The sequence below is a fragment of the Rosa chinensis genome, chromosome 5 (genome assembly GCF_002994745.2).
Source record: "Rosa chinensis cultivar Old Blush chromosome 5, RchiOBHm-V2, whole genome shotgun sequence".
Taxonomy (NCBI): domain Eukaryota; kingdom Viridiplantae; phylum Streptophyta; class Magnoliopsida; order Rosales; family Rosaceae; genus Rosa; species Rosa chinensis.
In genome coordinates, this window is record NC_037092.1 from 74206524 (window position 1) to 74233916 (window position 27393).

At 40.0% G+C, this 27393-nt stretch overlaps 1 protein-coding gene and 8 non-coding genes across 13 annotated transcripts; all 9 read left to right on the plus strand.

Moving 5' to 3' along the window:
• The first annotated feature begins 378 nt into the window (after positions 1-378).
• Positions 379-3178, plus strand: LOC112165640 (serine/arginine-rich splicing factor SR45a). 5 transcript variants are annotated; one of them, XR_005799864.1, is made up of 7 exons: positions 379-537; positions 1002-1135; positions 1261-1363; positions 1493-1642; positions 1804-1909; positions 2071-2134; positions 2221-2298. XR_005799864.1 is itself a non-coding variant. In XM_024302233.2 (6 exons), the coding sequence occupies exons 2-6, from the start codon at positions 1002-1004 to the stop codon at positions 2928-2930; spliced, it is 1161 nt and encodes a 386-aa protein (XP_024158001.1). In that variant the 5' UTR covers positions 379-537; the 3' UTR covers positions 2931-3178. The 5 variants fall into 5 exon arrangements, 3 of the variants coding, with proteins under 3 accessions (XP_024158001.1, XP_040362350.1, XP_024158005.1); XR_005799863.1 differs by having other exon boundaries at positions 1493-1909; XM_024302233.2 differs by lacking the exon at positions 1804-1909 and having other exon boundaries at positions 2221-3178.
• Positions 3179-4258: 1080 nt separating this feature from the next.
• On the plus strand, positions 4259-4401 carry LOC112168588. The gene has a single exon (XR_002924348.1). It is a non-coding gene; the product is annotated as a U4 spliceosomal RNA (small nuclear RNA).
• Positions 4402-12998: 8597 nt separating this feature from the next.
• LOC112168523 lies at positions 12999-13159 on the plus strand. The gene has a single exon (XR_002924284.1). It is a non-coding gene; the product is annotated as a U1 spliceosomal RNA (small nuclear RNA).
• Positions 13160-14553: 1394 nt separating this feature from the next.
• LOC112168594 lies at positions 14554-14670 on the plus strand. The gene has a single exon (XR_002924353.1). It is a non-coding gene; the product is annotated as a U5 spliceosomal RNA (small nuclear RNA).
• A 1318-nt stretch (positions 14671-15988) lies between these two features.
• LOC112168581 lies at positions 15989-16183 on the plus strand. Its single transcript, XR_002924342.1, has one exon. It is a non-coding gene; the product is annotated as a U2 spliceosomal RNA (small nuclear RNA).
• Positions 16184-17952: 1769 nt separating this feature from the next.
• On the plus strand, positions 17953-18069 carry LOC112168590. Its single transcript, XR_002924350.1, has one exon. It is a non-coding gene; the product is annotated as a U5 spliceosomal RNA (small nuclear RNA).
• Positions 18070-18596: 527 nt separating this feature from the next.
• LOC112168586 lies at positions 18597-18748 on the plus strand. The gene has a single exon (XR_002924346.1). It is a non-coding gene; the product is annotated as a U4 spliceosomal RNA (small nuclear RNA).
• Positions 18749-21146: 2398 nt separating this feature from the next.
• LOC112168545 lies at positions 21147-21341 on the plus strand. Its single transcript, XR_002924306.1, has one exon. It is a non-coding gene; the product is annotated as a U2 spliceosomal RNA (small nuclear RNA).
• A 966-nt stretch (positions 21342-22307) lies between these two features.
• LOC112168500 lies at positions 22308-22467 on the plus strand. The gene has a single exon (XR_002924267.1). It is a non-coding gene; the product is annotated as a U1 spliceosomal RNA (small nuclear RNA).
• Positions 22468-27393: the final 4926 nt, after the last annotated feature.

A 27393-nucleotide genomic window follows, 5' to 3' on the forward strand; every position in this document is an offset into this window, starting at 1 on the left:
TGCAAAAAACATAAAATAAAGAAGAGAAAAAAGGGGCAAAACAGGAAGTGCAGTTGTAAGAAGTATAAAATATGTTAAATTTAGATAGTAGGAGTGTAGATTATAACTTAGAGAGTGCAAATTTCACTCCCTCAAATAAAACGACGAGAACAAAGGCTAGACAATATTTAATATTTACCGGAAAGCTTCGAGAAGAAAAAGAGTTAAAATCGAATAATTGTTCCCTTTGGTTTACCACGTGTCTAAAAGTTAGTGGAGAACTCGGACCGCTACAGAGAGAGAGAGAGCTCGAATGTCGTAAGCCACGGACCACGAAATATTAAACGGGATTTAAATGTGGTGTCGCGTCCGACTATCTCCAGAAACTTCTCCCGACTTCCCCTCTATATAAAAGCTTTCTCCATATGCAGTTTCGTGTTCTAATTCCTAAACCAACCATTCTCCGAGAGATCCAGTAAGAAGAGAAAACCAGAGAGGGTGAGAGATCAGCGATTCATTTTCAGTACGGAAGTATCGTCTCTGCCATCATTTCACACGGTTAGTTCTTCTTCGCCTTCTTCATCATTGTTGAATCTATTCTGGCCTAGTGTGTGTGTACATATTCTTCCCGATATATTTCAATCGTTGGATATGAAATTAGGAATCATAAGAAACGCACCGCGCAGCCCAATCGTACCTTGAATTATGACTGTTATTGCTGTTGGAATAGGCGATTTATCTTAGAAGATGATTTTTTTTTGTTTGCTCTCTCTTCCTAAGAGTAATGACGGATTGGTGATTAAGTTCTCCGGATGCTGTGTATTATCATCTTTTTGCTAAAGATTAGCGGTTAATTTCTTCCTAGTTGTGATATGTGATTAATTTGCTACTGGAAAACCATAATTTCGGTGGAAGAACATAATTTTTTTTGATCTGCAGAGGCGCAATTATGCGTTCTTTATTATGTATTAACGTGGAGATAATAATAAATTTGGAGTATAATTTTTTTTTTTCTGCTGCAGATGTCGTACTCCAGAAGGTCAAGGTACTCCCCCTCTCCTTCCCCGAAGCGATACAGGTCACCATCTCCTTCTCCAAGGCGATACAGATACAGGTCCCTTTCCAGGTCTGTTTCGAGGTCAAGGTCCAGGTCGAGGTTTGTGCCTTTATCCCAGCTGTTTTTCATTTGGCTCATTTTGTGGAATCTTTTACATCATATGTGTTTTTACAGTGATTATGTGGATTGATTTGGTTGCTTATGCGTTCTGATTTGATTTGCAGGAGTCCATCTGTGGAGAATCCTGGCAACAATTTGTATGTGACTGGATTGTCACCTCGGATTACAAGGAGAGAGCTTGAGAAGCACTTTGCATCAGAGGGAAAAGTATGTGTTTGGAGTGCCCTTTTCTATCTTCATTTGTATCTTCTTCATATTGTAATGATTGTGGTTCAATGCTCAGTTTAGTTTGATATTTGCTCAATGATCTTAATTTTGGTGGTTTGAGTGTTTTAGGTGATTGATGTTCATCTTGTGGTCGATCCATGGACAAGAGAATCTCGTGGATTTGGGTTTGTTACCATGGAAAATGTTGATGTTGCTGACCGCTGTATCAAATATTTAGATCGCTCTGTACTTGAAGGTCGTGTCATTACGGTGGAGAAGGTAATGTTTGTTCCCTTTAAAATGTGTTTATTGCTGGATCATTCATTTGGTTCAATTTATTATTTAGTATATCGTACTATATTCTGCATTGTAGTGGGAGTTTTAATTGATTGCTATTGGTTCCTTGAGTTTGAAAGTTTTTTGCTTCTTTCCACTTGAAGTGTTTCTGGCAGCAGGTTTGCTGTGTGTAGCAGCAGCTCTTCACCAAATTCCAAACCACAACTTAACAAACCAATCAAACTCATCAACAAGTATCAGATCACTAGGGTTGTATGCCCTGCATTTCTCTCTTTCATAGAAGTTAACATATTCCTGCTATATATGTACTATTTCCATTGCATTGACATCTAATGATTTTGAGTAGCTTCTATTTTCTTGTTAGTTGGTTGGTATTCAATGATCTCATTCTTTCTTTCCATGTATTTCAGGCTAGAAGGCGGAGAGGGAGAACCCCCACTCCAGGAAGATATCTCGGGCTGCGAACAATTCGTGGTAAGCTTTTTATATCACCTCATGTAACACTTTGAAAGACTTCTCTGGTGTCTCTTCTAATAAGTTTTTTTATTTTATTTTTGTAGGGCGCAGGCGAACCCCTAGCTACTCGCCTCCTCGCAGGTCTCCTTCCTACTCTCCTTACAGAAGGAGCTACAGTCGGTCGCCGAGTTACTCATCTGACCGAAGTAGGAGCAGATCGTACTCTCCACCCTACAGAAGGCAGAGATCTTACTCTCCTGACGATCGGCGGCGCAGGTCTTATTCTCGCTTACACTCTCCTTACAGCAGGTCACCAGTGAGATACCGTGAGCGCTCCTATTCCCCTTATGGCAGGGAGTACTCACCAGATGACTCTTACTCTGGAAGGAGACGACGCTATCGCTCTCTCTCACCAGATGACTCTTACTATGGAAGGAGGCGACGCTATCGCTCTGTCTCTCGGAGTGTTTCGCCCAGGTCCTGGAGGATCTCAAGGAGGACTGGCTCCCCTATCTCACCTAGGCGTAGGTGGACCTCAAGGAGGAGCTACTCGCGCAGTGTCTCTCCAAGGCCTAGGAGGGTTTCGCGGAGAAGTTACACACCTAGTGTTTCTCCTGAACCAAGGAGGAGGAGCTCAAGGAGGAGTTACCCTCGGAGTGTGTCTCCTAGATACAGGAGCTCAAGGTCCCATAAGCGTTCAGCTTCGCGAAAATATTCCAGGAGCTGCTCTAGGAGTCGAAGCCCGAGTGTGAGTGCAAGTTCTAGATTTATGTCAAGATCTGATAGTCCTAGATCTACCTCATCCTCAACATGAAGTCTGTTATTAAGTATATCTCTAGCTTTGTAGGGATTGTGATTTCATGGTCCCAGTATTTGATCTAGTATGGATTGTGTATCCTCTTAGGATGCTGGTATTAAATAATGTCGCATTTTGTTATCAGTGAAGGAAGTATTGGTCTGTGTAAAATAGTGAAAATTTATTCCTGTGTATCATGACTATCATCACGTTGTGATTGTACTGATAAATTTTATTGCTATTTATGTTATTTCCTGTGTTCACTTTTTCTGGCACTCCAGTTATTTGAATATTGCTGTTACTCGTCAAATCTGAACTTTTTTTTTTAATTTAAAATTTTTTAAATCTCATCGGTACAATATGGAACTGGCAGAAGGTTAGTGAAAACGATTTGAGATAAAAGTGGGATCCTGTGTTGAATAGGCAGTAGACAAACCGTTCTTGCCACAATGTTTTACATCATGTCCCATTTCAGTTGCGACAGTCTTCACGTCCCTTTAAACAAACCCCCTAACATGGAGCCACTGATGCGATAACTCGCTTAACGTCCATTGTTTCCTTTTCTCGCTTTAAACTCAAGTGTTTTGAATAGAATGGCAAATAGTTGTTAGGCGTATCTGGAAACTGATGTAAAGCTTTGTAACCAAGTCAGATTGGATGGCCTGCTCAGAGATTCTGCCCTGTGCACATCGGCTCTTCAAGCGAAGAATTTCTCAATCCCTGCGTTGCTTCAGCTGTAGTAACCATTGGGGCTTCTCTTTGGCTGCAACTCTGGATATCATTCTGTGCAAATGGCTAAATGAGAGTCGTCTTGTTATTTTGATTAGTTCTTACTCGTCTGAATTTGATGGCAATCCTAAAAGGCATCAATTCTGTCATCGATGGGCACTTTCTGCCAATCCGGATTGAACTTAACTCGATGGAACCAACAAGGTTGTTAAATGATTGTTGTCCCTGTTAGGTTGCAGTAGGTGGTTTGGTGGAAGACATTTACTCAAATTGGTGGCAACATGATCAATTTTCAGCCTAGAGAATGCAATAACGCAGCTCATATTCTTGCCAAGTTTTCCTTGGTCGAGACTAGCTTTCCATATTTCCCGGTTCTACTCCATTGTACAAGCTGCCTGCGACTGTTTCTCAATCAGATTGTACGTTGTCGTCTCTCTGCCTTCAATTCCTGTGTTGCTTCTTGTTTTAGAGGTGTGAATGTGGCCAGATGTGCATGGTGCACTGAGACCTGGCCCTCGACCGAGTAAGAATGTCTGTTTTTGATCCCACATTGAGGAAGCTGGAGGATATCCAACGGAAAAACATATAAAATGAGAGCCAAGGGCTGGATGAGAACTATCTTTGCGCTTGGGGCAATGACGCAGCTAATGAGGTTCTAACCGAGGCGCGTCTATTGCTGGTTGAAAACTATTTCCAAACCCCCTCCTGGGCCTGGGTTCAGCCTTGTGCCCTTGAGAATTTCTGGAAGGGATTAGGGACTTCATAGCTAATAGATATGTTCTCTTACAAATTGTGCCCTTGAGAATTTCTGGAAGGGATTAGGGACTTCATAGCTAATAGATATGTTCTCTTACAAAATGATTTATTTTTATTGGGTGGTGCAGGACTTATTTTAGGACCCATATTTTGGACTCATTTTTTTAGACTCAAATTTGGGTCCAAAACACAAATCTTGTCATTGTGGAACATAATCTTATTTGAGTCTTCTGTTGAAGGATGTCGACATAATGTGTGTCTCTACAAACTAGGGTTTAGAGTTGTAATAGGAAAGTGTTCTAGGTATTCAATTATATTCGGATTCTATTATCTATTGTGTACCTTGTAACTCCCTATATAAAGGGCTCCTATTATCAATAATAAACACAATTTACAATTCTCCTACAACACGTTATCAGCACGACGCTTTAACCCTAGCCTAAAGAAAAAAAGAAAAAACCCTAAATCTGCCGCAGCCTCCTTGCCGCACGTCCTAGCCTCCCTGCGCACCACCACACACTGCTGCTGCACCCTGCCGCACGCACCCAGCCTCTTCACCAGCACGCTGCAACCTGCACACCTTCGCCTGCAACCTGCAACCTCCCTACCGCACCTGTCGCAACGCAAGAACCTGCAGCCCTAGTAGCAATCCTGCAGCCTACAGCCTCCTGCCGAGTCTGCAACGCACCTGCCAGCCCATTCTGCCAGCCAGCCTTCCTGCGATCCAGCCCTGCCCAGCTCCCCTACCCCTCTCAAGACCGCTGCCTGCTCCCTGCGCGTCCATCCCAGAGGAAAGAAAGAAGAAGAAGACGCGAAAAAAAAAAAAAAAAAAAAGGAGAAGGGACTCGGCCCAGAAAAAGAAAAAAAAGAAAAAAAGAGGAAAGACCAAAGAACAGACGGCCCAGAGAAAAAACACGCCTGCTCCAACACGCGCGTGTCCTCAAGCTAAGAACCATCACGTAAGTTTTTGTGAATTAAAGTTGTTGTTTTCATGTATTTTAAATTCTTTTATTTTCTGCAAATATTGGAATATATGTTGCCAAATGGTTTTGAGTATTTAACAAAGCGGAATTGTGGGGATTCACGCTTCACGAACTAAGAGTGTTTGTATGAACTAAAAGTGTTCATAATTAAACGAACTAAGAGCGTTCGTGTGAACTAAGAGTGTTCACAATGCTTGGACTAAGAGCGTCCGTTAGCATCAAATATGACCATATTACAACATTGTTGTTTGGTCTAATCCAAAAGAGATTCTTGGAAATTGATTTCTTGGTAGCTTGGCTCGGAAATCTTATTATTTTAGTTTTCGTGGAAGTTTAGCTCCGAAACTAATATATCTTCTCTTCTTATTTTCAGGATGTCGAATGAACTAAGGCTCGACTTTCCCATGCTTGACTCTACAGGCTCGGATTACCACAGTTGGGTAAGCGATGTTGAGAACCATCTCACTTCAAAGGGAATATTACCTATAATCCAGGCACCTAACCCGGATCTTGTGTTCATCCGAACATCTACAAAGCATGCTCAAGCAGTTATCTTGATGAGACGCCATATGGACAAGGCACTCAGATTGGAGTACATGTCGATCAAGGATGCAAGAGAGCTATGGGTAGCGCTAGAAAAGCGCTTTGGAAATGTCCAGGATTCCCTCCTCCCTGACTTGAAGGTTCAATGGAACAATCTGCGCTTTGCTGACTTCAAGTCTGTTGCTGAATATAATTCAGAGGCTCTTTGCTTACAATCCATGTTGAGATTCTGTGGACAACCTGTCACAGAGCAAGAGCTAATTGAGAAGACTCTCTCCACCTTCCCCGTTTCAGCCATTGTGGTATCAAAGCAATATAGTACTGAAGTCAATGTTGGATGGATCACGAGGTTTCATCAGCTTATCAATATCATATCTGTAGCTGAGAAACATGATAACATACTCGTGAGGAATTATAATTCAAGACCCATTGGAACTAAGAGCGTTCATGAGGCGAATTATAATGCACCCAAAGGAGGGCGTAAGGAGCGAAACCCTAGGAATAAGGGACATGAGGGACGTATGGGTCCATATAACCGCCCTAATCAGGAAGGAAACCACAAGTTTGGAGCGGATACACGTGGTGGCAATGCCCCACGTGGGAGAGGGGGTCGTGGCAACCCTAGCCGTGGTTGCGCCATGGGTCGTGGTGGAGACGCCAATCCTCCTAGGGAACGCCCACAACGTGCACCTCAATTGAAGGGAGGCAACCACAATGATATGTGTCATCGATGTGGATCTAGTGAGCATTGGTTCAAGCAATGCAAGGCAAGCGAGCAACTAGCTTCAAGATACAGGGCATACAGGGACCTGAGGGAGCAAGAAGTGTACCTTGCAGAAGAAGAATATGGTGGAGATGTTAATCTCACCATGGAGGACTTCAAAGCTGAAGATGAATTGCACAAGGATGCTGCAGACTTTGATTAGAAATAGTCCTCTTTATTTTTCAAGAATCATGTAATAGTCAATAAATGACAATTGTATTAACTCTTTCTTATGTGGCGTACCCTATAAAATATGATGTCTAGGAAAGTCATTGAGATAATTGGTACTTAAGCGAGCCTCGCTCCACCAACATCTCTCTCTACTTTTCTGATCATATTTGATTGGAGTTGCCAAACGGATAAAGTGACTACAATGTGTCTCAGTTTGATTTTCTTTATTTTGGATTAGACCTTTTTGGACCATTTGATGTAATCATTGGCTACAATTATTAATAAAGTATCGTATTATTCAATGTCATGGACATGTTTTTAATTTCGAACTTTATTATTTTTCAGTATATTTCCTGGAGAGTTGGAATGCCTTGTTGATAGTGGCACCACACATACTATATTGAGACATAGGCAACTATTTCTATGCATGACGCCTAGTTGATCTTCTGTGACTACGATGGCTGGACCATCACAATTGATTCATGGTCGAGGACCAGCTCAATTTATGTTGCCAAATGGCACAAGTATTAATGTCACCGAAGCTTTATATGCTCCTAGGGTTGGAAGAACCCTATTGAGTTTTAAAGATATAAGAGCCAATGGTTTTCATGTGGAAACACATTGTGAGAATGGACAAGAGTTCCTTTGCATCACCTCTAATCACTACAGACATAAACGAGTATTAGAGAAACCTATGTGTCGCTCTAGTGGGTTGTATGCAACCACCATTCGAGTCATTGAATCCAACCATGTCATGAGAGATGACTTATGGGATTCTGACACATATCAACTTTGGCACGATTGTCTGGGACACCCAGGTTGTGATATGATGATCCGTATACTAAAGACTTCACACAGACATCCATTTTTCAAAACGAAAAGAAGTCAGAACAAAAATTCGGTCCAAGGTAGGACCAGAGCCGCCTACCCCCTGCGGCCCAACAGTGGTATTGACACCACTAATGCCTCCTTGGATCCTTTCTCTACTTCTAAAGTCAATTGTGACTTCGTGGCTCAACCAGATTCTTCCATGGTTGCTTCTAAAGCCCATCTTTCGTTTTGCAAAGCCTGCTCTTTAGCAAAATTAGAATCGAGACCATCCTATGCAAAGAAAACTAAACACAATATTCCATTCTTGCAATGAATCCAAGGTGATATTTGTGGACCTATCCAACCAACTTGCGGACTATTTAGATATTTTATGGTGTTGGTTGATGCATCGACATGTTGGTCACATGTCATGCTTTTGTCCACCAGAAATGCTGCATTTGCTAAACTCCTAGCACAAATTATTAAGTTAAGGGCTCACCACCCTGATCATCCCATTAATTCAATTCGTCTTGACAATGCTGGAGAGTTTACATCAAAAAACTTTTGATGACTATTGCATGTCCATTGGGATTGAGGTTGAACACCCTGTTCCTCACGTTCACACCCAAAATGGTCTCGCAGAAGCCACCATTAAAGGACTTCAAATGGTTGCTAGAGCATTGGTTATGCGCACCAATCTCCCTGTTTCTGCTTGGGGCTATGCAATATTGTATGCAGCAGTGCTCATTCGTCTCAGGCCTATTGCCACTCAACCCTTTTCTGCGTCCCAATTGGTTACTGGATATGAGCCTGACATCTCACACTTACGCATATTTGGGTGTGCAGTTTATGTGCCAATTACGCCGCCACAACGCACCAAAATGGGTCCTCAAAGACGATTAGACATTTACGTTGGATATGACTCCCCAACCATTATCCGCTATTTGGAACCCTTGACAGGCGATCAATTTACAGCAAGATTTGGGATTGTTACTTTGATGAGACAGTCTTCCCGTCGTTAGGGGGAGATAAGAACAATAACGTTCAACAGGAACGACATGAATTGTCGTGGTCTGTCCCCACTTTGTCTCATCTTGATCCCCGAACTGCACAGTCCGAAATTGAAGTGCGGAGAATTCTCGATCTTCAGAACGTGGCAGACTCTATGCCTGACGCGTTTTCTGATATCGCTAAAATGACAAGATCACATATACATGTTGCAAACGTGCCTGCAAGGATTGATGTCCCTAAAAATAGTGGACATGGCGCCACCCCTAGGGGTATTGAGCATGGCGCTGCCACCACTAATGGTGATGGCAATGTGGCTCAGGCCGGGCTCCCAGCAAGGAAGCGTGGGAGGCCCAAAGGTTCGATAGATTCTCGCTCGAGAAAGAAAGCGAGTTTGGCACAAAGAGATCCATTGATCATCGACATAAATAACCCGTCTCATGAAGATATTCCGGATTATGGTTATGTCCAAGAGACATCATTGGGGGACGCTCCAATGTCAGAACCAATTCTAGAGAATAGAGAGATCTCCATGAATTACACTAGTGTACATGAGACGTTGAGTCGAGACTCTATTATCCTTGATGACGTGTTTGCATATTCTATCGTTCAAGGAATTATAGAACATGATGATATGGAACCTCGCTCCGTTGAAGAATGTCAACGAAGAGCGGACTGGCCTAAATGGAAAAATGCGATCCAGGTTGGATTGGATTTGCTAACAAAGAGACAGGTATTTGGGCCTATAATGCTGACACCCCCAAGTATAAAGCCTGTTGGCCATAAATGGGTCTTTGTTAGAAAGCGTAATGAGAAAAATGAGGTTGTTAGATACAAAGCCCGCCTTGTGGCGCAAGGTTTCTCACAACGCCCTGGAATCGATTACGAGGAGACATACTCTCCCGTAATGGACGTTATAACGTTCCGCTACCTTGTCAGTTTGGTAGTTTCCGAAAAACATGACATGCAGCTTATGGATGTGGTTACATCATATCTCTATGGGGATCTAGATTCAGAGATATACATGAAAGTTCAAGATGGACTTCAATTACCCAAATCAAGTGGGTCTAAACCACGGAGTGCGTTTTCAATAAGATTGAGATGCTCACTATATGGATTGAAACAATCCGGATGGATGTGGTATAATCGTCTAAGTGACTACTTGATTGGAAAGGGATATGTCAATAATGAAATATGCCCATGCGTGTTTATAAAGAGGACAAGTTCTGGATTTGCAATTGTAGCAGTTTATGTCGATGACATGAACCTAATTAGAACTCTAGATGAGTTAAAGGAAACTGCTAAATACTTGAAATCCGAATTTGAGATTAAAGATATTGGGAAAACACGGTTTTGTCTCGGACTAGAAATCGAGCACCGTAGTGATGGGATTTTGATCCATCAGTCAGCATATACTCAAAAATTATTAAGGCGCTTTCATGCAGATAAAGCAAAGCCTGTGAGTACTCCCATGATCGGTCGTAGTTTTGAGCCTGAAAAAGATCCTTTTTGTCCAAGGGATGAGGACGAAGACTTATTAGAGGCTGAAGTGCCCTATCTAAGTGCAATAGGCGCATTATTGTACTTAGCTCAATGCACAAGACCAGACATCTCATTCGCAGTGAACTTGTTAGCTCGACATAGTTATGCGCCAACAAGCCGCTATTGGATTGGTGTAAAGACAATCTTTCGATACCTGAGAGGTACGATTGATAGACTTGTTTTATCCCTACAGAGAGAAGAGAAATAATGGAAGTGTGGGATCAGACTCCACAAGGCAAAACGCCACCTTCCATGCTCCTCCTCCCCTCCATCAAAATGACAACGATGTCTTGATGGGTTTTGCTGATGCAGGGTATCTCTCTGACCCTCACAAAGGTCGCTCCCAAACGAGTTATGTCTTTACATGGGAAGCACTGCGATATCTTGGAGGTCTACAAAGCAGACCCTTGTTGCTACTTCCTCAAATCATGCAGAGATTATTGCTCTACATGAAGCCGTGCGAGAATGCATATGGCTAAGGTCTGTAGTTAGACACATTCGAGGAACTTGTGGTTTGAAGTCTACCACAGATGAACCTACATGCATTTATGAAGATAATGCAGCTTGTATTGAGCAAATGAAATTAGGTTTCATCAAGGGCGACAACACCAAACATATATCGCCTAAGTTCTTTTACAATCAGCAACAACAAGCACTTCTAAATATTGAAGTAAACCAAATCCGATCAGAGAATAATGTAGCGGATTTATTTACTAAGTCGTTACCTAAATCCACATTCGAGAAACATGTGAAGAGCATCAGATTAAGAAAGTTATCCGAACTCCCATGATTGTAGCAATCAGGGGGAGATATTGACATCAGGGGGAGGTATGATGTCTACATGTTCGATCTCGAAGAGTGAAAGACGTGTTATGCTCTTTTTGTCCTTCGACCAGGGTTATTTTTGTCTCACAAGGTTTTTGTTACCTGGCAAGGTTTTTAACGAGGCAACAATCAAAGCGTCATCACCAAGTTTGAGCGGCACAAGGGGGAGTGTTGAACGATGTCGACATATTGTGTGTCTCTACAAACTAGGGTTTAGAGTTGTAATAGGAAAGTGTTCTAGGTATTCAATTGTATTCGGATTCTATTACCTATTGTGTACCTTGTAACTCCCTATATAAAGGGCTCCTATTATCAACAATAAACACAATTTACAATTCTCCTACAACATCTTCTACTTTATGTTTGTTTTAATATACACACACACTCAAACTTTATGTTTGTTTTAATACACACACACATACACACATATATAACTTAAATTAAGATAATAAAATGCCTAACAAATTAGTATAAATAAAAGTTAATCATCAAACATTAAACATAACATTCATTAAATTTATTCATTACAATATAAAAAAAACGAGGACCGAAACCCGCTCAAGCTAGGAGGCCATCCTTGCGCCTATTTTATTTAAAGAAACATAACACAACTAACACTATTTTATCAGAAAATTCACACTTTTAAGTTTCTCAAAAAAAAAAAAAAGCTGTAAAATAAATTTTTATATAATTGATGAAATCTATTTCTGGCCGTTAGATTGAATTAAACATTCAATCTTGGCCCTTAGTTCAAAACAGAAAGAGCCGTTTGGTTCTTAAAAATTGTGGGTCCCAGTGTTTTTTGATCCCATAGCCCACTTGCATGTCCTTGCATGCATCAGCAACGCAACGTGGCAGGTCCCGCTAGATTTGGGTCTAATTTTTTTTGGGTTAAAAAAAGGATCATATTTGCTCTTTTATTTGGGTCTTCGGCAAATATAGGTCCAAATTATTCCGACCCATTGCAACTCTAATTCATTACTTTTGGACTCAAATTTAGGTTTTGGACCCAAATTTGAGTGCCCATTACTGATGCTCCTAGCATCAATATGCAAAAACTTTGATGTACATACATATTTGGATGATTCCATTTGAATTATACAAGCTATTATTAGAACGAGACCTTTCCACATCTATACATTAGCAACTTCGATCAAAGTCTGCTAGAGAGAGGTTGGCCGCTCACCTTCTGTTTACAAAAGAGATGCACAAACATCTTCGTTTTGTTCATTGTTTCAATCTACATCAAGAGTCCAATTATTTATCAATAATTCAATGTCTTCCTAGGACAGGCTTAAGTTGTCGGTTTCATTACAATTCAACCTATATCATGCGATTTAGAAACAAGCTCACTGATATTGATGTACTAAAATTATTGACAATGTCGTAGAATATTGATTTGAAAGAGCACACTACAAAGTGTTAGGACTTTGATATACTTTGTATTTGAACAAAATATAATCGAAACCACAGTTTAGCGAACTGAGTTGGAGTATCCTAGTTGGGCCAGGAAAGCATTAATTCCAACACAAAGCATACTGCGTTTTCTAATGTTGTGGAGTACAAATAAGTCAATCTTGATAACACAAGACCCATATGAGGTCTTACTGAGGCACCAATATTAACCCAATTACATGTGTTCATGCATCTCTAGCTATGTAATCTCATTCATTAGGCTCGGTTTTCATGTCTCTGTTTTTAACCTTAAGAAGGTGGTGTTGGAACAATAGAACTGTCAAATCCAGACCGTGTAAAGAAATTTAGGCATGAAACCAACAAATATTGTGACAATAGAAGACATAGTTGATACATAGTGTACTGTGTACCACTTGGTTTTTCAAGCAGTTTTGTAGTCTTTGGTAATTGATATGTATTAGTTCTGTACCACATAGCAAACATGAGGAAAGTGGGGAGGCAAGAATGGGTATAAAATAGCTGGACCTATGCAGCTGAAACATACTTACCTGGACGAGGTTTCTGGGCGATCAAGAAGGCCCATGGCCTAGATTGGTGACCACCATTGCACTTGGGAGGGGTGCCCATCTATGGTCTCCCATACGTGGGAGAGCCAACGTCATAATTTGTTGCAAGGGGGCCTGCGTTCGCGCAACCCCCACCAATTCTAGTCCAATTTCTACTTTTTTGCCTTTCAGAATGCTATTTTATTATTTTTTAGGATACTTTTTAATTTTGGTGTTAAAAATATTGTGATTCCTTGGTGAATGAAGAAACTTGACCGAAAATCCGAAATCTACGACTATTAGCAGAACTCTTCTCTAGCCTTCTCCAGCTGTTAAACTTGAATTGATGGAATCCATTTTAGTTTGTCCAGCAACATCAGCATTATTTCTGATTTTCTTTAGGTTCATTGATGATTGTGTTTCCACTGGACAATGCCTTTGATTTAGGCACCAGTTTTGGTCTCACCCTTTGGGTCAGGTTGCGATTCTGGTTTGCATATGACTGAGTAGGTGTTCATCGTTGTTTTATGCACTATAACGTTCTTTTGTGTAATAGTTGACATGTTGTCACACTAGACCATGGTTCTGATATATAGCTTTCTCAGTATGACGTGCAAAACTATGCCAAGAGAATTCTGCTGCTATAACTTCATGTAGTTTCTTATAATGGCCATATGCATGTCTAACATCATGATGTTCATCACAGTGGGCTAGCTTTCGCAAGTACCATAACATAAACATAAATTGGATCCGGTTTGAATACAACAAAATCAATGGGACATAAGGTCTTTGATGTATGGCAAGAAATGCTTCAGATTTTATGACATCTATAATAGATCAGAATATTGTCCCTTCTGTTACTTGAACTAGCACAAAGGTAATGGTAGCAGTGAATTTGTAAATCCATTAAAATTTAATAGCTGATAATGAGTGACAATTTTTCATGAAGAATATCAGTTGCTAAATGTGCAGTAACTTACTGCACAAAAGTCGGACGTGCAGCTTCGTTGTAATGGCGCGAGGTCTGTCTGTGTACTCATCTCTTAGTTGAAGATAGATAGGAGTTATTTCTATTTAATAATAGCTAGCTTGGATCTATGACTCTATCAATATCCAAACTAAAATTTCATACACCTGTATTAGTAAAATTGATAGCGATGGACTATAAGTTGGACTGATTAAGTGAAACCTCATATCTTGGTATAGTCTAATACGAGCAATGGACATATCCAGAGTTGAGCATCAAGGCCTAAATGATGAAATTAACAAGGCATTACGAAGAATTTTAGTACTTTTAGTGAGTTTTTTTTTTCTTTGAATCCTCTTCCTCTTTTAAATTAAATTGCAGAAGTGCACTGGATTTGTAACAAATTAAATCATTATGAGGCTATTTGGATTTGTAATGGGTGTTCTGAAACCCCGTATGGTTTTTTTATGCAAGTTGACTTGATGTGTAATAGGCGCAAAGCATCCAACATCGAAGGATAGAGAAAGCGCTGGCTACAGTGAGGGATATAAAATAAAGCAGCTCAGCAATGTTCAATTTACGGAGCCATGCGTTGAGCACAGAGCGAACTATTCTTTCGCCTTTTACTAAAGAATACCGTGTGCGCGGCTCTTTAAGTGGCATACGCCTATTTTTGTAAGGGTGCATCTTTGTGGGTGCCCCTAAAAATTTAGTTTCAACTGATTATTACCTGCAAGCCTCTTGTTAAGAAAATTATCCACAGAAGATTGTTACCTTGTGATGCCTTTTAGACCTGCAAGTGGATGTGGCTTAGGATTGTGATTCAAATTTGATTACCAGATTATAAACTTAAATATCCCACTGTAGTTGCTATGATTTTTCTAATTAAGAGAGTAAAATTTTTTAAATGAGACAGTAGCACTTGAAGCCAACTATCAGAATGTTGTATCCTCTACGCGACAAGCAATATGAGTCTATGATTGTGAATGGATCGGCTGTGAAGCTACCAATCTGAATCAGCTGTAGCTGCAAATCAATCAGATAAAGATCGATGAAGATGAAGGTGGAACTAAAGAAACCTATGAGGTTGTCAGAAGAAGAGTGGAAGAACACATTTTGTACTGTTTTCTCTGTTTAAAGCGTTGCAAATCAACTGTTGTATTATATCCACTCTGATTTAACATTTCAGTTTTTTATCTGCTATGTTTGTGGATAGAAAGTTGTTCATAGTCAATTAGTTAACTACGGACTCAGTTCAAGCAACAGTTTTAAATGCAGAATATTCAAATATTCAATCGTAGAAAAATACCAAGGATGGAAAAAAATTAGTTGCTGGAATCCCTTAAATTATAGAATATCTTTTAAAAAGAACTCGTAGAAGTGTGATTCCTGTACTAAATAATTTCAAGTATAATTGCAAGCTATAGAGTTTATTTCCATGAGTTGAGATTGTCCTTGATGCACCGGAAGTTGTTGCAGTATGTTGGAGTGAAGATGTGAATTTGAGTGTACATGCTAATTTGATGGTTGAAACTCAAACTTTGTTGCTGCCTTAATTGGCTGATTCCTACTCTGGCAACAGAGATATCGCTACCAAAGTTAGATGAAATTGCGCAATGGCTTTCGGAGACCAGCCATCTTCAGTACCTTGAGAGTCACTACTGTTCTGCTAACTTGAGACGCCTGAAACAAAAGCTGCACTCCATGTCTTAATTTTTTGTCATATAAGTGGGACTCTCATTGGCCCAAATCTCCAATTTACGTTGTTCTTTGCAGAAGGCAGAGATGGCCAATTGCCCTGGATTTTATTTGTATAACGATCTAATATGGGGTAGAGTACAAGTGAAGTTTAATGCCAGGACTTGGGTTAGTGTCAGTGTAAGCAACCACAAATTCATCAGTAAAATGCTTAGCCCCTTTGCAATTATAAAAGATGAATAAGTATACCACATCCTTTCTGACAAGAAGAACAGAAGTGTATAGCCATATAAAAAGAGAAGAGCTAGACTAAACAAAGCATACCTTTCTCGGCCTTTTGGCTAAGATCAAGTGTAGTATCTGTTCTTATCAGTTTAATATCTGATACGTGGATCAATGGTTCACACGATATTAAATTAATTTTTTGAAGGGGTGAGTCCACCACAATAGCTTGCTATTGGGGCTCACGCGTGTCATCCTTGTGTTGCACTACAGCAAGGTTTGGCGCACCCTACCAAATCCAGTTTAAATCATAACAGCCCCATTATATTATTTCAGACAATTTTACCGGAAGTAAACCTTTACAACTACACAATCAATAAAAGAATCGTCTTCTTACCTTTACCTGCTAGTTTTTTCTCGTTTTGGTCTGAATTTTTGACTGTAACGGTAAATGTATCTGATGCTATACTGAAATTGATGTAACTAGGTGAACTGAGACACCGGAAAGTCCAGTATGATTTCCTGGAGAGTTAGCCGACGATGTTGATGGTGCACTGATGAGTGTTGCAATGTTATTAGGTGTTGTTAGTTTAGATGTGTTTGGTTGAAGAAAATAGATGTTTGTGCAGGCATATTTAAGTAGGTTGTTTTCGCTTTTCAGTCCCATTCTCGTCATATTTGATATTTTGTTAGAAATGCAATACTAAGATTTTATGAAAGAAACGAATCAGGTTCTTCCAAAGCCAAACTATATCTATGTAGGCTAATTTGGTGCCCCATACCAGATCAAGTTCAAATTTCCGCTTCACATTTGTATTACAATATCTAACATTTGAATCAATTGAATGTGTACAGTAACTCATTCTGTTCTACTGCCATTTATCTGAGAAATTATTTATCTTATTTTTGCTCCAAGAAAGCCAAAACTTGAGTCTCAGAAGTACTGAACTTCTCTTTTTGATCTTAGAGAAGCCAAAAGGGTTGGTTATTTAGGGGGTTAAATTCCTGTAAATGGTTAAGAAGGTTAAGTCACTGTTGCAAATATTTGAAAAAATAGTTATATAAATTGATCGAGTTTCGTAATCACTTCAAATAGTATGTTTAGTGATGATTTTTGAAGCTATGCATCTAGCTATCCTCTAGAGGATAATAAGGAGTTAAGGACTAATATGTACATAGGTGGCTTCTAAAAGAGTGCTTTCAGGCTTCAAATTCAAGTGATTGGATCTTTTTCGAGAAGGAACTGGTAGAAGATGCATCTTTGATTTTGGTCGGTTTAGCACGATAGAAGAGGATGAATATTATGCTCAATCTCATATCAGAAGTACCCTAAAAGTTTCTTCATCAATGATCCCCAGGGTGAACATTTCATCGAAAATGTTGGCGACTCTAGGCTAGGCTGCTGCAGATGACCATATATTAATAGATGCATACAATTAGTAATCGTATAAAGACATTGTCTCGATATATGGCAAGCAATGCTTCACATGAAATTTGGTGTTTGAAAACATTTTCATGGTCAATGTTCTCGAACACCTACTAATATTTCAAGATTTTGCCCATATATGTAGCACAAATGGTTGCAAGGAATTCTATTTTGGGCTTATTAATTAGCCATCTACAGGGAAGCTGAGTGACATTTACATGAAGAACAGCAGTAGTCAAACCTGTGAGCAATAAGTCTGCAGCAACATTATGCTGTGCAGGTCTGCAGTTCCTTGTGAGAAACATACTAGTGACACTAATTATGAACCACACAAGAAACTTGGACGCTGCAGTTTCAATTTAATAGGGGCGGGCATCAAATGCACTCTTAATTTTCTCATTTTTTCGACATAATTAGGAGTTTAGGTTGGCTAGAGGAAGTCCTGGAAGCGTGGAGGACTAAAGGAAATCATTATAGTGCTGTTACTTGGTTCTTTTATTAAGTCCATTTGGATCTCTCATATGGATGTGAATTATAATATGTGACAGGCTATGAGTCCCATACCTTATGAGAGAATGAGATGTTCTAGTGTCAGGGGCTATAAAATAAAGCAGCTCAGCATTGTGTAACTCACGGAGCCATGCGTTGAGCACAGAGCGAACTATTCTTTCGCCTTTTACTAAAGAATACCGTGTGCGCGGCGCTTTAAGTGGCATACGCCTATTTTTGGAAGGGTGCACCTCTGCAGGTGCCCCTCAAAATTTAGTTTTGAAATAATTAAAGTACTGTTTTGAAACAAAATAACAAAAAATTCATGAACCTCATGAAGAGCAAAACATTTCAAGTCAAGATTTAGTTTTGAAATAATTAAAGTAGTGTTTAGAAAGAAAAAAATACTCAAAATTCATGAACCTCATGAAGAGTAAAACATTGCATGCTGATGAAATGCGTAAGAAGAATAAAAAAAGCCTATTTGAAGCTCAAAAGAAATTTAGATAACCCGATGAACCTATTAAGTTACCTGGACTTCAAGAAGAAAGAAATTGTATGTTAGAAATCTAGTATACAGTTTTATTTCTAGTTGATGCTACTTCACATTTGGCGGTTTGAAATCAAGTATCACTCAACAGATAAAGACCAAAAACTCAAAAAGAAAGGATACCAAAGTGCATAGATATAGCCTAACTATCTATTACAATTGACTAAGTCCCACACTGAGAAGAGGCTGCGCTTATTTGGTCATGTAACTATAAAAGGAGAACTAACCTAATGAGTAAAGCATCTTTGCGCTTGGGGCAATGACGCAGCTAATGAGGTTCTAACCGAGGCGCGTCTATTGCTGGTTGAAAACTATTTCCAAACCCCCTCCTGGGCCTGGGTTCAGCCTTGTGCCCTCGAGAATTTCTGGAAGGGCTCCCTTCGGGGTAAAGCCCTACAATTCTAGTATCAAATGTTTAAATGTTTCTCTTAAGATGACAATGCAATAATGGTAGTCCTGTGATGTATCGAACTTGTAACAAAACAACGTAGATCCTGAAGTTCTGTTGATGTGATATGTGATGTATCAAACTTAAAATCAAACAATGTAGATCTCAATGTAGAGTTTGTCAGTATAGAGGCTGACGGGTCCGGTGGCAGAGGTTATAGAGGCTGATCAAAGAGAAGCTTGAGATCTGTACGTTGATGTAGAGCTATATAAAGAGACTATATACAGAGGCAGAGAGAAGTTTGAGATTTGTTGATATTAGCTATACATCAAGTGGAAGGAAATCCACGTCTGTTGATATAGGCTGATCCAAAGATCACTTTGAGCTTGTTAGCACGATCCAAAGAGAAGTTTGGACAAAATCAAGTCTTTTTTCCCTTTGTCTTCCAAATCTAGGAAGTCATTTATCTAATGTAAGAATCTTTTATTCTATGATTAGAATGAAGTAGTAATTTTTGGAGCAGAATCTGTTTAAAAACAGAACGAACGATCTAAAAGAGCATGTTTTGTAGAACAAAATGAAATGCATAATACGTCTGAGAGAGTTATTATGATTACTAAAATGAAATTTTTTCTCACTGTGGCTTTGTAAATATAAATAATTTGTTGTTAGTAATGAATAACTAACACTATTTTTGACCATATACTTTAGAATTAAGAGGAAAAATGAAAACTCCGCAGGAACTTGTATCCGTCAGAGCTTGCTACAGGTATGTGAATTCTATGTGTCTTTGTATGCACCCTTAATACAATTAATAAAAACTGAATGCGGTCTTGGCTCTTTCTCTAAAAACACCTCTTCAGAACTTGGCAGCTCAAGACTGAGGCTTTCGTTTCAGGACCTGTACATATATGAAGGCCATTGAAGTCCACTTCAAACATGCATGGTATTAACTTTGCAGCTGTGGGAGCCGCAGCCCTTCCTCCCAACAGCTCGATCGGTACCGGCTTCATTTTCTCTGATCGAATCAATACCATCTCAAGAAAACCTCAAGCTGAATTGCTGATTAAGTAGGATTTCTTGCTGAAGTTATCCAGTGTTCGACGTACGAGTTTGCTAAATATAATTAAGGTTTCGTTACTAGTTACTGCCATTGAAAAATTCCAAAGTGCTGTATGTACGTGCAGCAGTGCATGTAGGGTGTTCAAAAATTAGTATTTCATTGAAAAGAAGAAATGCTAACTCGATCGGCGCTTCTCAGAAACATTGGTAAATTACTAAATTCATGTGTGGGATTTATTCATGCATGCATTACTTTTCCTTCCTTTATTCCACCATGGCCTCTTCGGATTGCTTGGCCAACATGCTTAAGCCGTATTCGAGCAATGCATTTTTGCTGTTCACACATTCTTAGAGAATGAAATTCAGTTGCAAATAGCTTGGCCAATTTAGGCTCGGCTTCAAATTTGTTGGCTTGGTATCAAAATCCGCCCTCTATGATCACTCGGCACCTTAATATGGATGGGTTAGGTTTCACTCACCTTCGTACCAGTTGATGTCCATGTTTTCCTTTTTTATTGTTATGAAGGGGTTTTTTAAGCTATTGCTGGTTTCAAAAAGAAAAACGTCTGCAAGTGGAATGAGAATGAAGGAAGTTTATATGAGTGCCAAGAGGATTCTGTTGGAATGCTGTTATTGCTCAGGCCTTGTGAAGAGGTTTTTATTTCCTAGAAGCTATGCACAAGTCTAAGCTACAAGCTCCACATCATGGAGCTGCATGGGAAATTTTGTTGTTTTCTTTTGAGCTTGTACAAGAGGAGGGAGAGTTTCCTTTCTTTCATCTTCCTTTGGCAGTTTTGTTTACTCGGTAACTTTTTCTTTATTTTTAATAAATCGAATAGGGGGATAGGCGGTGGGTTATCAGAGTGGTGCAGACCCTTCACCTTCGGGCTTGAGGGTGGGACATGTTCCTCACATTGTTTGTCTCTAAGGAGCTAATATCGCCTAATCCCTTATTCTTAATTTAAAAAAAAAAAATTGTGTGGGATTATTCATCATGAAAAGCGAAAGAGCATAACCATAAAATCTATCATGCAAAATCATTATTCATGATTTTCTTGTTGTATTCCTTCATGTAGTATCTGATACCAAGCCATGCATGGATATTACGAAGCAATAATCAGGTACGATAGAGCCAATTGAGTTATGATAGTAGCCAATTGATTATGGTAGTCCCTCAATTTATATACTGATGATGGAGATAAGTTTGAACATATGATATACTCAGGTGGCGGACATTAGTTTATGCTAATTATAAGCGGTTGTTGTCCCACACCCCTAACATGAGGTAAAAAAAGCATCTGAAGAGGTGTATAAATAAGGAGGCGCTAGACTCTAACACTCATACCTTTCTCGGCCTTTTGGCTAAGATCAAGTGTAGTATCTGTTCTTATCAGTTTAATATCTGATACGTGAATCAATGATTCACACGATATTAAATTAATTTTTTTAAGGGGCAAGTCCATCACAATAGCTTGCTATTGGGGCTTGCATGTGTCATCCTTGTGTTGCACTATTACAAGGTTTGGCGCACCCTACCAATTCAGGTTCAAATTTGACTAGAGGTCTGTCATTCATCTCTTGCTGTGTAGCGTTCACGGGCAGATGACCCAACTATATACACGCAAAACTACATGCATGTCTCCCATGCTTTTCTTGAAGGTAATTTTGTAGCTAAGCAAAGTATGGTGCTTCTCATGATAACATGATCTTTCTGATCCGGTTCCGTTGAGGTAGTTCCTAGATGGTGTATGATGAGAGGACCGGTCTCTTCCATAACTCTTAGTGGTAAACCATTCTTCTTTAGGATTGAGGGTGGCCCTCGTGTTAACAGTAATTGTCTGCAAGGAGCTAATATTTATTCCCTTATTTTCTTCACACAAAAAAAACATGTAGTTGAGTCCACCAGGATGCACATTAGTCTTCTGTGTATGCAGAGGATGCGAAGCAAGTAAGAGAGTTCATACACTAGCTGGTGTAAATGGCGGCATGTATAGTGTCTCATATTTTCCCCTCAACTGTTAGAACATTTGATTGAGCTTCAATCGTTTAACTTCGATCCTTTTAAAAGTTCATGTAATATGTGCCACATTAAGTGGTAATGAGTCACATATAATAGTGGCTAGAATTAATCAAACTGTAAAATAAACTATTTGAGGCGTACAAACACCATTATTCTCTTAAACGAAAAAAAACTCACCACTTTGAAAAAAAAAAAAATATTAGACCGAGAAAGAGAAGAGCAAAGTAGTTCTTTTGTAGTAGAATTCTGCCATCCCATTAAGTTCATCTTGGAGGGTTTAGAAAGGATTAGAAGCACAAGCCTTTCTTAGTTAGCACTCAGCTTTGGAGCTTATTACAAATAGGACTTGAGAAGATTATAGGGTTATTAGGGTATAATTCATATGTTGAAAATCAAATCTAGCAAGTTAAACCACATCGGAGAATGAGTAAAGTAGACAAGGGTCGGAGAAATAAATATGGATGGTGGAGCAACATTAAAACATACTTACCTGGACGGGGTCAATGGGTGATCATGAAGGCTCATGGCCTAGGCTAGTGACCTCCATTGCACTCTGGAGGGGTGCTCGCTTAAGATCTCCCCAAGAGGTAGAGTTTACGTCATAATTTGTTGCAGGGGGGTTTGCGTACGCGCAGCCCCCACAAATCAAGTTTAAATTTTGTAATTCATTCCTTATTGATCTTTTTCGGTTACTAATCAGACCACTGTCGACGCTAAGTCCACGCACAATTACAAATATATAAAAATTGTATGAGAAAATATTGCTTCTGAAAAGTACCTTTGGTAAATCATTGATTCGTTGTTTTGATATCGCACGCATATATATGCTTGTTAGAACTATCACCATCTTCATGTTTCATATATATGCTTGTTAGAACTATCACCATCTTCATGCTTCATCTTGTATTTTATTTTCACTCGATATGATTCAACAATTTCTCTAAGGAAATGAAAAGCTATTAAGAAACTAGACATACATTGCTTTATAATTGTCCACATAGTGAGTTATTTTATAGACGTATTAGAGGATTCTAGAATGACTATTTTGAAAACCAGTGGTCATCATTCTATGTGCGTTAATAGTTTTGATAATCTTATCTGGTTTAGATTTGATTTAAATGGGCCGGACATGTATTGCTTTGTAATTGTCTACAGAGTGAGTTATTTTATAGACGTATTAGAGGATTCTAGAATGATTATTTTGAAAATCAGTTGTCCTCATTCTATGTGCCTTAGTAGTTTTCATACTCTTATTTGGATTCAGATTTGAATTCCATATATAACTGTATTGCTTTTGAAAATTGTAAAGGAATCATTACACTTATTTTATTTATATTTTATCTATTTTACTTTATCTCTCCAAAATTTACCCTCAGTATTGCCCCACTTAATTCTTTTTCTGATTTCTATGTGTTTTTCATAAATAGGTTTTTAGTGCGGCCACCATGCCACAAGCCGGTGAGTACTTAGCAAGATATGGATGTAGCCATGTATAGGGATACATCTAGTATTCCTCCATGCAATAGAAGTGTTTTTTGGATATTTGAATATGATATGTCGCACTCTCATTGTGCATGACACGACTACTTTACACAAAATTATCTCGTTTTTCATACAAGGTTTACAATGGGTTAATTTGCACATCTCAAACATCTATCCCTTTAGTAACAAACATCATACTTTTTGTAATTTTGGTTTGCAATATTTTAGTCAAACTCTTTTATTTGATAGTCATTACCACCCAACCAATTTTTGTCTGGATTCTTATTTTTGGCCTCTAAATAAACAAAAAGAATTAAAAAAAATTGAAATTCATGAATATTAGAGTTGCTTACGTACTGGACAATTTTAAAGACAATTTTTTAGGAACTTTAAAAGACAAGTATAAATACGTTATATCTCATAATTTCTTAAAACTGTTTTTTAGATGAGTAAGTCTGCTATGAATATGTTGTGTTACAGTTTACTGAGTTTTCATCTCAAAGAAGGTCAGCAATGCTCTCAATTGAGCCATATTGTGCAGAGGAAAGGCAAGGGAAAAAAGTGCAAAGGTATACATCTAATTAAATACTACTTGATTAACAGCACCAACTACAAGGTACGTAATTGTCATAATGGCAGAAACCAGATAACACAGGAGTGGTAATCATCTGATGTAGAAGCTGCGCCCAAGATAAAAGATGCCTGTCAACACTGAGTAGAGAGCAAGAAGTCCTTTTCCGAAAGGCATAGAGAAGAACCTGGTGACGAGGTTGGTGCTCTTTTCGTCCACGGTGTTTGATCAAGAAGTCAGGTCAAGGGATTCTCCGACGACTGCACCCTATGGTGCTGGCACGCCTGCGCACACGCTCAAAAGAGACAGTTTACACCCATACTGGTTTTGGAGCCAAACATTTTGGCACGCCCAGTGGGATGCATATCGTTTCTTTGTGACCGCAACCATTGGGAAATCAAATGCAAACCCTTACCAAAAGGTTTATGTTAACTGCCCAAACCACAAGACCTCCAGTTACAGACCGCACTCTCGTGCCGACTGTCATGGTCTTTCCGAAGAACAAGTAACACAGAAGTTCTCACTCGACCCACCACCACTAGACATGTCAACAGGACAGGGTGAAACTCTGCAGCCCGCTACTGAGGGCGACAATAATCCTCCTGTCCATCATAATGAGGCTGGCACCGCGGCCAACACTGCTCAAGTGGCCACGAGTGAGGGGACAATTGATTCCTTTATTGCCATTATCGCCCCAGAGAATGCGAGCATTGAGGAGCGGCTCGCCATCTTTCAACAGAATAACGCTGCATATAATGAGAGGATGGAGAAGGCCCTCGCGGAAGAGCGCCGAAGGCTCGACGAGGTTTCGATATCACTGTGAAATCTTGAAGCAAGTTCGCGACAGACACTGGGATAGTGGCAAGATACGTACAAGAAAAGCCAGGAAAACCAAAAGGAGCTTGTGGATATGATGACTGGCCAGGCCGCTTAGAGCAAGCGTATCTCTACTGACATCGCGAACCAAGCTAAGCATACTGCGTCAGAATTGGCAGTGCTTCGCAACGAAGGATCCAATCTCACGACCCAAGTCGCCATGCAGAGAGCTGAGTTGGACCAGGCTAAGGAAGTGCTGAACAAAGCGTTAGGGGATCCTAATGCCATTCTGGGCTCACTTGGACAACCTTCAGCTACTGGCAAATACATACCTCCTAATGCTCGGGAGAAGACTAGCTGTAATACCATTACCCCAGCTGCAGCCGCCTCTGCCTCAACAACAAAAAGCAAGGACAAAGCCTTGGTAATTGGGGGTAGTAAGGCCACTCCAACTCCTGCGCGAAAGAGTAAGACTCAGAAGATAGGGGAAAGCACTCCCCCTGATCCTGCTGCATTTACGCAATGCGACAGTGAAGAGCTTCCAGGGAATTATTATGGAATTGACCAGACTGGCACTCCGATCAAAATAACGGCCTTGGTAAAAGATGTGGTCGTACCCGCTATGACGTTGCTGCCATCCACTAATCCCCGGTAAATTCGCCTAGGGGAAGGCACCGTAGCCACTAGCCAGGTTACACCTCTGCAGAATACTCGCCAGAATGTGGCGATACCTCCCTTTCTTCCGGGCTATGTGAGACGTGAAGAGGTAGAGGAGATGATCAGGTTGACTAATCCTAGGGCCCACCTAGATGGGGTTTATGAGGGACCTTTCCCGCCGCATATAATGCTGGCGCCTTGTGAGCCCCGGAAAAATATGTCGAGCCTAGCGGAGATCGTACGAGAAATTATTCAACGATCCCGATAAATGTCAAGATGCTCGAGGAAATTTTCATAAAGTGCAATCCTCAATCTAGGAGTTGGATAATAAAGTACACGACACGACGAGCTCGTAGAAATTTTCGGGGAATTTTCCGGATACCCGAGCTAATTTATACGAATTTTGGAAGTTTTGGGATTATAAATAATTATTTAAGGGAAATGGAATTATCTGGTTCAATCTGATCCATTCATTTACCCACCGCTTAATCTGGACCGTCCAAGATTTTTTAAGGGGACTCTATATAGACCTTCCATCAGACCAACGCATCAGATTGTTCCAGAAGCATCAAGCTCCCTCTGACCCGCGACGCGACCCGACTACCCCGAGAACAAGACCCGGTCGGAACTCCTCCGTTCGACCATATCTCGCGACGGACTACTGGCGTTCGCTTCGTCTCGACGACGCCGACGTGCCTCTGGCCACGGATCATCCATGCACGAACTGTGGAGAAAGATTCGAAGCTTGAAAGGTTTGAACTTTCTGGCGATGCTTCTGCAATTTCCGGTGATCTTCGGGGCTGTGTGAGGTAGGAAAACTAACCCTCTCCTTACGCTCTACGTGCTGGTATAAGTGGTTCTCGAATTCGATTAAGTTTTGATGAATTTGTGTTTTGGGTGATTTCGGGTATTGACGGACCGCCGTCCATGGCGGCGATTCCAGGCTTCTAGTTTCGTTTCTAGCGTTTTGGAAAACCAGTTGAGGTCCGGGGAAGCTTGGCTCCTTGAATTGGTGTTCGGTGATACTTTGGTCCTTACTGCACTTCAAACTGAAGGGAGAAATTGAGTGGGCTCTGCCTGACGTTTACTGAGCTAGGTAGCTGCACGTATAGGCATGCTCAAGATGGCCTCTGTTAACGATTCTTTGATTCTCAAAGGTAAATTTGGAATTCCGAAACAGAATCGTTCTCCTGTCAAATTCTGGTTGTGAATTTGGTTTTGTGAATGGTGATTGGAAGCTTGAAGTTGTGTGGTTGATTATTCTGGATATGCAGATAATTGATTCCATTGAAATATGATTCATTATGGTTGATATTGATTGAACAAGCTGAATAATTATAATGCTGAAACGCAATTGTGATCTTGAATTGAGTATATGGGACATGTGAAAATGGTAAAAAATGGCTTGATTTAATGATGGGTGTCCATAGCAAATTCGAGCGGAATTACTATGAGGTGTGATTATTAAGTGAATTGGAAATGTTTACGAAAAGTTGAAAATTTGGTGTTCTGTCAGATTTACGGAATGGTACAGATATGTGTAAATCGAGCAAACGGTATAAGAAGTCCAGTAATTGAAACACTATAAAGCTAGATGTGATTGGTCAATTTCGGTCAAACTTTGGTCAATCCTGGTCAAACTAGGAGAAGTTGGACGGACGATTAGATAATCGTTTAATAGTTGATTAATGGATTATTAACGATTATTATATTGGAATCTAGGACTCCAGTTACCCGAGGAACGGCAGATTCGTGAATCTCGGACAACGTGAATTAAACTACTTCGGAATCCAGGTAGGGGACTCGGGACTCTCTATTGGCTAGTGGTTTTCCATATTTGTTTATATACGTGATGCATGATGAAAGTATGTTGTTAGTTCAAATTTAATATGTTTTTAAGTTAACGTGCGTATAAGATTGTTGATGGCGGTGGGTGAGAGCGGAAAGGTGGTCGATGACTTCCTTGGGGATTAGCCACCCCTAAACCTCCGGAGGGTTAGCTACACCGGTCGGATGATGTGCAGTCGCAATGACGACCCGGT